Below are 13,186 nucleotides of genomic sequence, written 5' to 3' on the forward strand. Positions count from 1 at the left end.
GCACTTGGAATTCAGCAGTTTAGTGTGACTCAGTTTTCAGGCAAATGTATACACAGTGCTTCCTGTAAGTTGGGGAAAAGTGCTGCAGTTGTTTTTAGGGCTGTAATGGAATCATCCAGAGATGGTTACACCTGCAACATGGGGTTCACAGGGAAAGAGCACGGAAAGTCTGCACGCTGAAGCTCAATCTAAGACATTTCTTTGCTGAAGTTGTTTATTAAGAGAATGGTACATGTGCAATTCATGACATTACTGCTATTCTGACTTTCTGAAACAATGTGAAATGAGTTACATTTATATATACAATCTTGGGGGTAACTAATACATAATTGACTGATATTGTTTGACTCAGACAAGAAACTATGATAGTTCACATTGGTGGAGATACTGTGCACCAGCCCAAAAACGTTTACAGGTCATATGCTTCAAAATATTAATTGTCAAATTGTACATTTTGTACAATTCCAAAGAATATGCAATCATATTGTATTCATTTTTTTTGTATTTGTGTTTTCCTTCTGTTTATTTATTCTAGAAAAGAAGAAGTTTAAGTTGTGAGCTTTGAAAATCAAGATGACTAAGCTGACTATTCTAGCAGGTAAACAGTCATCATTCCTCAGTGCTTTACATCATCTTGATCACATGATAAATTAAATTTAATATATGCAATTTATTCTCAAATGTGTACCTCTCTTTAGGCTTGTGCCTGGTGATGTGCCAGCTGTGTAAGTTACACTTCTAAGTAAAACTTATGACATGGTCGTACAACTATTTGAAGTTTGTATTGACAAACTTCAAAGTGTAGATGTATGTGTGTCTTAAAATAATAGAGGTTACGTACAATACTGACAACTGATTTGCTTTCCCTGATCTTCAGCAACTGCCTCCCAGATGGTGTGCTATTTTACCAACTGGTCCCAGTACAGACCTGGGACTGGCAAATACATGCCCCAAGATGTGGATCCTTTCCTGTGCACCCATCTGATTTATGCTTTCTCCATCGTCAGCAACAAAAACGAGTTGGTTACCTATGAATGGAATGACGAGACCCTGTACAAGACCTTCAACGGCCTGAAGAGCAAGTAAGAACTTGTCTTTCAATGGTATTAAATAATCTCCCCAGCGGTTGCAGCTTGAGCTTTAATCTGTGTGTGAATGACCAAAATTGAAATGTGAAATTAAAAAATCCCAGTTTAGATATATATACAAACACTGAATATGATAAACAGGCTTTTTCAACTCAATTATTCTGCAATAAACAAATCATACCAAACCACGTGTATGTTTTAACCTCTTAAAGAACCCCAGTCTGAAGACCTTACTGGCTGTTGGTGGATGGAACTTTGGCTCAACTCAGTGAGTGTTTCTACTTTGTTTATCAAATGTGTGCTCCTTTAAAAACATTCCAAACAAGAAATAGATTTAGACAGAAATAGAAGCATGAAATATGTCAAACTCAAAATCAAAAGCTCTAATGCATGTCAGTATAAGTCCTATTTAGAGTGAAACAAATTTCCTCAGGTTCTCCATCATGGTGTCCACACCAGCCAACCGTCAAACCTTCATCCAGTCCTCCATCAAATTCCTGAGAACTCATGGATTTGATGGTCTGGATCTGGACTGGGAGCACCCTGGATCTCGTGGGAGTCCCCCAGTGGATAAGATGAGGTTCAGTCTGCTCTGCAAGGTGGGTCAGGAACTCATGAGCTATGGGGATCATATTTATATATTACATTGATAACACTATATTTTAAAAAGTAATTCATTGTCTTTACTTGCAGGAACTTGTTGAAGCCTACGCAGCTGAGGCCAAGTCCACCGGCAATCCTCAGCTCATGGTAACTGCTGCAGTGTCTGCTGGAAAGGGAACCATCGATGCTGGATATGAGATTGCTGAGATTGCCAAGTACTGCAGATTTTTTTGAAAATGCTATTATATTAAATGAATCACTGTTTGTGATGATAGTAGTCTTAATCAGTATTTTATATGCATTCCAGGCATCTGGACTTCATCAATGTGATGACCTATGACTTCCATGGGGCTTGGGAGCAGTTCACTGGTCACATCAGCCCACTGTACCGCGGCTCACATGACACTGGTGACCTCATCTACTTCAACACTGTAAGGGTTCATTCACATGTTGCATATTTGCACCCTCAAATCCATTGTTGTCAATGTAGACGTGCAGGAGGCGTGACGCCGTAATGCTGCGCAAGCGTTCCCAATTGCCTATTCTTCAAGGTGCGTCGGCTGCAACCCGAGACAAATAGTTCAACTTCTGAACACTGCAGTTGGCACCTCATGTCATGTGATGAGGAACAAGCAATCACTGTGAGGGATTTACAGTGCAGGAAATACATTTATCTTTGTTTTGACTTAACTTCTTCATCATCATCCCCTCTGCCAATTTTACATATAAACGTGTTTACTAATTGTGGGCAGTACCAATGGGCTACAACTACAACTGAGCTTTTTTAAGTCTGTGACTAATATAGGATCCAGCACTTGTTAGGCATGACACTTAAGGGAGACTAGAAGGATATCTCGGCCTCTGCTGCTTCATCTCTCACAAGCCCCCAACTTTATGGAAGTGCAATAACAAATCCCGAGAATAACATTTTGATTCCTGACATGCACTGTCAGTTGTTACTGTATGCATGAACAAATCCACGTCATTCATATCCTTCCATTTTCATTTAGGACTATGCCATGAAGTACTGGAGAGACAACGGCACCCCAGTGGAGAAGCTGATGTTGGGATTTGCTGCTTATGGTCGTACCTTCCGTCTGACATCATCCAGCACTGTCGTTGGAGCCCCAGCTAGCGGTGCTGCATCAGCCGGCCCATTCACACATGAACCTGGATTCTGGTCCTACTATGAGGTAGAGTATGAACTATATGAAATTCATTATTTCATGAGTAGAATGGATGGACCATGAAACAATCCAATGGCATTGTTTATTCTGGTCTTTCAGGTCTGCACCTTTCTGAAGGGTACCACCATTCAGTGGATTGAGGACCAGAAGGTTCCCTATGCCAGCAAGAACAATGAGTGGGTGGGATTCGACACCAGGGAGAGCTATGAGATCAAGGTAGGTAGCACATCAATACACAGTGATTACATATTTAAGGTTGGTGTGCAGGGTGGTATTCAAGAGATGGATTCATTCTTCATTATCTTTTGGTTGACTCATCTTCTTGTTCAATCCTCAGGTCCAGTACATGAAGGATATGAAGTACGGCGGTGCCTTTGTGTGGGCCTTGGATCTGGATGACTTTAAAGGAGAGTTCTGTGGACAGGGAAGCCATCCTCTGCTGTCCCATCTGCGTAAACTCATCGATGTTGGTAAGAAAAGAATAATGAAGTTATCATGTGCAGCGTAAAGGTCTTTGGCAGGTTTTTGGGAAACACAGTGATTCCATTTATACATGCCATATTCTAACAAAATTGACCTTTTGGTTTAATGTTGTCTTTTTGTGCCTTCCACTTGTCACAGAGATGCCTCCACTTTCATTAACCACAACCAAGAAACCTAGTGTTACTACTACAGCATCAGCCACTACCACAACCTCCAAACCTGCTGTTACCACTGCGGCACCAACCTCCACAACAACCCCCAAACCCAGTGGTACCACCAATGCTCCATCCACCAAGACAACTGTCCCTATCCCAGGACGGGGCTTCTGCAAAGACAAGGCCGACGGCATGTACCCCAACCCAGCTGACAACGCCAACTTCTACATGTGTGCGGGAGGCCAAACCTTTCTGAGCGCGTGTGCAAATGGTACCATCTTTGATGACAGCTGCAAGTGTTGTTCGTGGCCCTAAGTGTTCCCTTGTGTAAGACTGTCACTGACTTATATCTGAGTACTGACTCTACAAGTTGAAGGCCTCTGAGAAAGATCTGTTCTTGTGCTTTTTGACGATAAAACGCTGCAACATTGTAATGTTTAGAACAGGGGTCTTCAGCGTTTTTCAGGCCAAGGACCCCCAAACTGATAGAGAGATGGAGCAGGGACCCCCGACTATATATATTGTATAAAATTGTATTTTATATTAAACTGGGCCTAGTACCATGTATAAACATACCTTGTTATTGTGCATTCAATACTAAGCTATTCAAATCACAAATACACAGGTTCATATATTCATGTTTTTATTTTAAACATGTGCAAGGCACAGTGAGTAGGGTGGCCGTGCCACTGCCATTTATAAACATACCTTGTCAGCTGATACCAATGCCAATATCAACATTGTCTGCCAATTGCACGATAATCATGCATACAAGCTATTCAAAGTGACGTTTTTATTTCAAACATAAATGTGGAAACGAAAATGAGTGATGGCCTATTAGTGCCACTGCCATGAATAAAGATACCTGTTATCTTGCATACAATACTGAACTATTAAAATAATGGACAGATTCATGTTTGGGGCAAAAAAATTTTTTTTTTAATTGTCTAATCAACCAAAAATTTCGCGGACCCCCTGCAGTACCTCCGCGGACCCCCTAGGGGTCGCGGACCCCCTGTTGAAGACCTCTGGTTTACAATATGGTCCATCAGAATAAAAGTAACATGATGGACAAATATTTGTTTGACAAATAGTGAAACCCAAAACATTCAAGTTCTTACCTGACCCTATACATTTCTATAAGTTGTCTATGGAGAATTATATCAATAGCATAAATGTTGAATGTTATACAAACAAACACTCAATGCCATTTTGAGGGGTTCAAATGGATTTCAAGTTCAGAAACTCCCTTCTGGTTTGGAAATGTAAACAGCATGCAGCAAAGGTGTCTTATTTGGAAATTGGTGAGGTGGTCTGACCTGCGTTGGCATAGAATGTTTACTTTCCGACTTGATGAAGCCTGCACAGGTGTGTACTTTATCTTGCATTGGGTGATGAATGAGGCACAAACTGGCGCATTTCACTCCAACCAGTTGTTTATTCTGGTAAAAGCAGAATGCTCCCACAGCCAACTTTGTGGTAACAAGTACACCGCAGACAAATCTTATGAAGCTCCAATCAAGCCAACGTCATAGATAATGTGCTGTGAGCAAACTGGAGTTATTAGATGATGTGTTTTGTTTTGTATCACATGATATTAATCATTTTAAAGGTACACTGATCATGAACATGGGGTTTTTAAAACAGTAATTTGATCAATATTTTACTTTAACATAAATTGGAATTTAGGATTTTGTCGGGTTGGTCAAATTTGAGAAAATCGAACAAAAGGATAATTTGGTACAAACCCAGAGACGCTCATAAACACACAAACAATAATCTTAAGGCAGCTGTATATGCCTTTACAACACTGCAGTACTAATTAGTGCAAACATAAGCTGTAAATGTCATCCAAGCAACGTATTACATCATGAACTATATTCAGACTTACATTTGTAGGTCACTGTACACTTCCACAAATCATAAGCTGATATAGACAGGTTCAAATGAAGCACTAATTATGAATGGATACTTTTAAACAATAAATCAACATCTCAGCAGAATTCCACCATCACATTGAAGAGATGGCATGGACTAGCTTGCCTCCAAAACTGCAAATATTCATTCACCATGAAATAGTCATAGTGCAGAATTGTGCCATTGAGCTTAAAGGCTGATGCATGACATATTTGTACAATAGCACAATATCAGTCACAGAGGGAAATTTTCATTACAGTTTTCAGCATCGCTTATATTTCTGCCCGAGGACCTTTGCATTTATTCTCAGGCAAGTGATAGGGGTGTGTCAGCACAAACACCTCAGTATCTATCGGGCACCGCATGGTGTTTGTGCCAAATGAGATGGAGACAGTATATCTCTGAATACCTGCCCTGATTACCTCGTAATTTGGCTTTACTCATGACTGTATCACACATGCCCATTGGCACTTGGAACTAGAAGTAGGGAGCAATAAAAACACGCTCAGGTCAGCCCTGTTTTTGCTGTGTGGAGTTGGTTATTTCAAAAGAGTATTTTACCACTTCACTAATTGCTTTCAGTGAATAATCCACTAAGGTTTAAGATTACTCTTTGAAGGAGAATGCAAAGGCGCTCAGTATATACAGTATGAGAGAAGAATGTGAAGAATGCTAGGATAGTCGGCTATGGAAAGAAGAACATTATGGACACACCCAAATAGAAATCCCATTTTCTTTCTGGGCATTGCAATTACTGAAAATCCTCCATATCAAGGCTTTGGTGTAGTTTGCTTGCAACATGTACTGTTCAATACAATTCAGTTCAATTTATTTTGTATAGCCCAAAATCACAAATAAAAAATTTGCCTCAGAGGGCTTTACAATCTTTACACATAAGACATCCTCTGCCCCGGGACCCTCACATCGGTACAGGAAAAACTCCCCCAAAAAAAACTTTAACGGGGAGAAAAAAAGGAAAAAACCTTAAGGAAAGCAACAGAGGGTTCTATTGCAGAAGTGTGATAGATGTCATGTGTACAGAATGAACAACATAACAGAGTTACAACACATTCAATGCATATGACTTGGATGAGTTGGAAAAGAGAAAAGTTGGAAGCTGCATGCAGTTGCTACTGTAGGTGAATGGAAAGAAGGTGCTTACAATAACTAACTGCATACCCACCCAGAGGGTAAGACGCCTACCGTCAGCTTTATGCAGCAGCACCTGGTGTTGCTGTAGCTGCATGGCAGTAGACTGTACACACCACCATAGCAAGAGCTAGTCAGTCTGAGAGAGATAGCTCTCTGGTTCAGAAGACTCATTTCAATCTAGTGGGAAAGAAGTCCCAGTGATACTGTTGTCATATGCCTGTTCATATGCTGTATCCTAGAATAATGATATGACGTGGTGATAACCATCCATCTATTTAGCATCAGTTGCCCTTATTGTCTGTTGAGCACTCACCTTAAAGAATGAGCTGGGCTCACAGGAGCCATGTGGACCAACTTAAACAATCACACCTTTCTTAGTTTGTGTGATTGCGTTGTACTCAAGGTGGGAATTTTACTCCATCATTTTGCTTTGTTCACACAATATTTGTGTTATGACTAGCACAGCTTCTCGAAGTGAGAATTTATAGCTTTTATGTTTATATTATGTTCTATGTTAATTAGAAAAGTAACTGCTTCATTACTAGCTGCTGCTTTTTTGTGGAGTTTAACTAAAATGTTGTTTACATTCAGTGTTTCTCACCAAAACAGTGTTTGTATCGTGAACATTTCAAAGCCGATTATTTAAGTATATTTACATGTTTACTGGCCTGCACTCTTTTTCTTCTTCGTTGGTGCATTGCAGCAAATCTTGGTGTGATACTGCTACCTGTAGTGGAATAGTGTGACACTACTGGTAATGCTGTGTGTGGTGCAAGCAGCAACTTCCGCATTTGAAAAATAAAGCCAATGTGGAAGTTCCCAAAAAACTGCAGTTCCTCAGTTTTGGTATCTATAGCTAATTTTCCCTTTCATGACAACTGTACAAGTGGTGAATTTATGTACAAGTCACACGCTTAAAGGAAAAGTGTGCAGCATTCAGTGGGATCTATTTGCAGAAATGGAACACAATATTATTAACAATTCTGAAAATAAGTGTTGTTGTGTTTCCGTAAGCTTGGAATGAGTCATTTATATCTACAGACCGGCATGTTTCTACAGTAGCCTAGAAACACTGGCTGTAGATAGGGCCATTCAAGTGTTCACATTTTTACATCAGCCACTGTAGTTCTTTTACACGCTGGGCACAAGGGAGACGTTTTCATTGCTTGCAATCCGCAACCTCAGACAAAGCAGGGAGCTATGGGCACTGACAATTTTGGATGACAATTTCTCATAACTATGTTATTAAATATACTAGACTAAATTATTAATGGGGTACAGTTCAAGTCATTTTGTCAAATTTGTAGATTAATCAGTAATAAAATGTAGTTGCCCCAATAACATACAAAACAAAAACAACACAATGTCTCTTTTGTTTTATTATTTAATTTGTCAAAACATATTACATTTCAACATTGTGGTACATATTTTCTATTTGAATTCATTATTTTACAAGATGTTACTAGTTTGTCACCAGCTGCCATACTTAATATCGTTGTGGTTTGAAGATTACACCTCCTATATGTTTCACACCACTATCACAGCACTCTGTGTCCCAGAATGCCCCGGCCAGCTGCACACTTATCTTCAAGTGAATGTGTAAAAACAAGCTGCCAGCAGTGGAACATCTTGATGGTCAACGGTCATTGTGTCCAACAAAGGAACGAGATAACTGAATCAAAGGTGTTAATCTGGGAACAAGAGTCGCAACCTCTATTCATTTATTAAATATTGCATTTGTTTTTATTATTGTTATTATTGTGCATTCAGTCAAATCATATTAAGTGTCACATAGTGAGTATTCTTTAAATTTCACTTAACTTTCTCTTGTCCAGTTTCATTTCAAATGTGACAAATGTAACACTAGTTGCAGCCTATACTAGACTATAAATATATACACACAAATAATACACTTTACGCAGGCTGTGCATGTTATTCACTAGTCCACTAGTGTAAATGTATGAAGACAATGTAGCCCAAATTCATCATATTACTGGTTGTCAGAGCAACGCTGAAAATCAAACCTAGGTATTTAATTTCAATAATATGAAACTGGAACCAGCTGATGTTTGCAGGCTGAATAAACTACGACTTGATTTTTAATGATCAAATATGAATTATCAGTTGACTGAATGTAATTAATTAATTGATTTAAAAGTGACGTTTTAACTTCTAGAAACAATGAGACGTTTATCCAAACAAGATGACATGGCATTTTGGCTTCTATTTACAGACCTAAATTACAACCAGTTCATGTGTTGAATGCATGCTGTCAACAGAGTGCTGCACTCAGTAAATTATTATCTACATACCCTACGGTTCAGACTTCGCAGGATCTTATCAAAACATGTTCTAATAATCACAACATTTCAAAGGCTGCACACAACATAATCACAACATTTCAAAGGCCAATGTATCAAAGGCTGCTACACCTCCTCCTTTCTCTGTGCACAATCGACTGTATAAAGGCCAAACTCTGCTGCTGTTATTTGGGTCTCTCATCACCAAGGTGAGTTTACAAGGTAAAACAATGCCTCTAAGTTCTTATTTTGAACCGTGATCATCTTGTGAATGGTTGCTTTCTGCTGTTGTTTCTATCATCATTGGTTCACCCTGGTTCACTTTGTGTCTACTAGTATTCCAGTGTCGTGAGAAGTGAATTGAAGATGACCAGGCTCACACTTCTAGCAGGTATGTATCTACATTTGGTGCTGTATTAGTCTTCACTAACAGAATGGACAAACCAAAGATTCATTCATGTATTAATATTTTTACATTTTCATGTGGCCGCTGTTGTATTCCTATACGCTTGGCACACGAGAGAAGGTTCTCTTTGGTTGTGTCACAGCTACATTCCACCAGATCCCACACACTCGACCTTTAATATATTTAGGTTGGTGCTTTTCTTTGTCTAACCGTTTCTTTTCTATATTCTTTAGGCTTATGTCTGGTGATATGCCAGCTGGGTAAGTCGTAATACTTTTTGATCAACTGGCAACATTTGATCTGGATTTTCACTTGAAATGACTGGACTCAATGCTTCTTTAATGTTCCTTTATTCCAACACAGGATCTGCCACCCAGATGGTATGTTACTTCACCAACTGGTCCCAGTACAGACCTGGTGAGGGGAAGTACATGCCACAAGATGTGGACCCCTTCCTGTGCACCACCCTGATCTACGCCTTCTCCATCATCAACAGTAACAACCAGCTGATTACCTACGAGTGGAATGATGACGTCCTCTACAAGTCTTTCAATGGCCTCAAGACCAAGTAAGTGGCAATAGTTGAGATAGATCAGAGGTCAGGCTAAGCTAGCAGAGGTTCAGTGCCTTGCACAAGAGGCCCTCAGCAGGGTAATGCTTGCTAAAATTGGGACTTTGCTTAAACAATGACTCAAGGCCAGAGATGTTCCCTACTGTAAAATGTAAACACACTACTGAATTCTGAAATGACCTACCCTCTGTGCTGTTTCCAGAAATCCTCATCTGAAGACTCTGCTGGCTGTTGGTGGATGGAACTTTGGTTCAAGACAGTGAGTAACATTTCAAATCACACAATGTATCACATGCTTACACATAACCACTACATTCTTGAAACATCCTGAAAGTCCAATGAAGTCTTAACTGTCACAAAATGAAGGTAAGATATAGCCTAAGTATAGTTGTATAGTTTTTGTTTTCTTTGTTGTTGTTATCTTTAACATACAGCAGTTAGTCACTTGCAGTAATAGTTTCTACTTGCATAACCGTATGTTTAAAATAAATCAACAATAGACAGCTAACCAGATAGTGTGGTCTTCTAGCTTTGATGGTCATATGTAAAACCTCAAATATTTTAACAACAAAACACATTTCCAATTAACACAATCTCAAATATTAATCATGCTTGCCTTTAAAACTGTGGTCAGGTGTTTTTCCCAAAAGCTAAGGGCTGCTAAAGGCCAAAGGCTTTGGCCTTCTATAGCAAAAAGGGATTTGGATCGTACCAAGTATGAAAACAGAGCATAATCTTCCCTGCAGGTTCTCCATCATGGTGTCCTCTCCAGCCAATCGTCAAACGTTCATCCAGTCCTCCATTAAATTCCTGAGGACTCATGGATTTGATGGTCTGGATCTGGACTGGGAGTACCCTGGTGCTCGTGGAAGTCCTCCAGAGGACAAACAGCGGTTCACTCTGCTCTGCAGGGTGGGTACTCCTGCTTGAGTTTCTAGCTGCAATTCACAGCTACTTTTCTATGGTTTTCACCAAGACTGTACAATAAATCACCTCTGGCCAGATCATCCTTCAAATGACTACAACACCGCTACACGGTTGTTGCTGCTGTTGGCGATCTTTTGCACTACTGTTTAGTTTAGTTTTCCTACTTAGTTAATTTAATACCATTCTATTTTATTGTATATACTGTGTATTTTTCTGCATTTTTTATTACTTTATGTTCTTTAAATTAATAGGTTCTGCTCTGTTATTTTATTTTATGGTATATATTGTGCATTTTCCATACTTAATATTTTTATTTTACTCTGTAACTTCGTTTGCTGCTGCTACAGACACATTTCCCCCTGGTTATGAATAAAGTATATATCTATCTATCTAAGTTGACTTCTTTCTTACTTCCTCTTTGGTCTTTATTTGCAGGAGCTTGTTGTTGCCTACGCAGCTGAGGCCAAGTCCACCGGCAATCCTCAGCTCATGGTAACTGCTGCAGTGTCTGCTGGAAAGGGAACCATCGATGCTGGATATGAGATTGCTGAGATTGCAAAGTGAGTGTGCCTCTTAAGAGAGAGAAACTGGGAGTTCTACAACACTTTCTTTAAATAAATATTTCCTTTTTCCCCTATCTTCAGGGAACTGGAATTCATCAATGTGATGACCTACGACTTTCATGGAACTTGGGAGCGGTTCACTGGACACAACAGTCCACTGTTTCGTGGATCCGAGGACTTTGGTGATCTCGTCTACTTTAACACCGTAAGTTGACATTGGTAACTGGAGATGAATGAAGTTACGGGTACCTACCCCTTGGTTTTACTTCAGCTCTTCCATCAACTTTTGTAGGACTATGCCATGAAGTACTGGAGAAACAAAGGCACCCCAGTGGAGAAGCTCAGAATGGGATTTGCTGCTTATGGTCGTACCTTCCGTCTGACATCATCCAGCACTGGAGTTGGAGCCCCAGCTAGCGGTCCTGCATCAGCCGGACCATTCACACGTGAAGCTGGATTCTGGTCCTACTATGAGGTAGAGTTTAGATAGCGCTTTATATGGTCTACAGTATATCAGTTACAGTGCCATTTAATGGCCTGCTTGAAAGACAAAGTACAAATTAAATGTAAAGATACACAAACCTCATGATGTCTATGGTCTAGATCTGTGGATTCATGAAAGGCACCACTCTTCAGTGGATTGAGGACCAGAAGGTTCCCTATGCCACCAAGAACAGTGAGTGGGTGGGATTTGACACCAAGGAGAGCTATGAGACCAAGGTAGGTGGCATATCAGCTGTAGAATTTAACATATTCATAGCAAATCCAAAGCATTTACACCAGTTTATTTTTATTTTTGCAACAATAGGTGCGTTACCTGCAGGATCAGAAGTTTGGTGGTGCCTTTGTGTGGGCCCTTGATTTGGATGATTTTGCAGGACGATTCTGCGGCGAGGGTAGCCATCCTCTGCTGGCTCATCTCCGCAAACTTCTTAATGTTGGTAAGTCCAAAGCATTTTCAGGCAGAAGTTTTCCTTTAAAGTTATTACACTACGGTCAAGATGGATAGTAATGTCTGCCATCTTTAGTGGACTAGTGATTAATAATTATTATCCCTACTATTATTCCTACAGGATCAATTGTCTTTGGCTACCATATTAAACATCCCCAATGAATTTATTCTTATATTATTCAAGTTAAATTCTTATTTAAATCAGCATCAGGTATTTTTGTTACCAAGTTGGACACCAGGTGTCTCTGTAATAAGGGCTTATGAAGCATAGATGACAAGATGACAGTCTACAGTCATTTAAATCATAGTCCAGTTATAGACAAATGTTAATTTATTTCTTTGCTTCAAACCCCTCCCTCTCTTTTTACCATTTAGAACTGCCCCCCCTGCCCCCTACCACCACCCCCAAACCTGGTGCTAGCACCACCACCCCCAAACCTGGTGCTAGCACCACCTCCCGTCCAACCACCACCGCCACTACCACCACCCACGCCCCAGGATCTGGCTTCTGCAACGGCAAACCTGATGGCCTGTACCCCCACCCAGATGACCGGAACAAGTTCTACATGTGTGCTGGTGGCATCACCCACGTGAACCAATGCGGAAGTGGATCCGTCTTTGATGACAGCTGCAAGTGCTGCGTCTGGCCCTGAGTCCTGAGTGGAGACAATGTGTATTACAGCTGATGCAAAAGTCAAGTATTAAATTCACTGTTAAAGTTCTCTTGTATCCTCTGTGTATACGATCATTTACCTAAATTACTCTATCATTAGTGTTGTATAGATATAATGCTTTTTTTGTCAAATATGTAATATGCAAACAAAAAGTACTTTGGTACACATTGTTTAGTACTGGCTCGTCATTTCAATCTATGTAGTCATT

General features: G+C 40.1%; 1 protein-coding gene and 1 pseudogene across 1 annotated transcript; both read left to right on the forward strand.

Moving 5' to 3' along the window:
• The first annotated feature begins 573 nt into the window (after positions 1-573).
• On the forward strand, positions 574-3,957 carry LOC142955347 (acidic mammalian chitinase-like; annotated as a pseudogene).
• A 5,294-nt stretch (positions 3,958-9,251) lies between these two features.
• On the forward strand, positions 9,252-12,957 carry LOC142955340 (acidic mammalian chitinase-like). Its single transcript, XM_076096832.1, has 11 exons — positions 9,252-9,276; positions 9,525-9,551; positions 9,655-9,859; positions 10,065-10,121; positions 10,609-10,774; positions 11,225-11,349; positions 11,434-11,557; positions 11,645-11,827; positions 11,956-12,072; positions 12,161-12,293; positions 12,680-12,957. The coding sequence occupies exons 1-11, from the start codon at positions 9,252-9,254 to the stop codon at positions 12,955-12,957; spliced, it is 1,440 nt and encodes a 479-aa protein (XP_075952947.1).
• The last annotated feature ends 229 nt before the right edge of the window (positions 12,958-13,186 follow it).

Source organism: Anarhichas minor, unplaced genomic scaffold (genome assembly GCF_050575085.1).
Source record: "Anarhichas minor isolate MPS153535 unplaced genomic scaffold, ASM5057508v1 ptg000023l, whole genome shotgun sequence".
NCBI classification, from domain to species: Eukaryota; Metazoa; Chordata; class Actinopteri; order Perciformes; family Anarhichadidae; genus Anarhichas; species Anarhichas minor.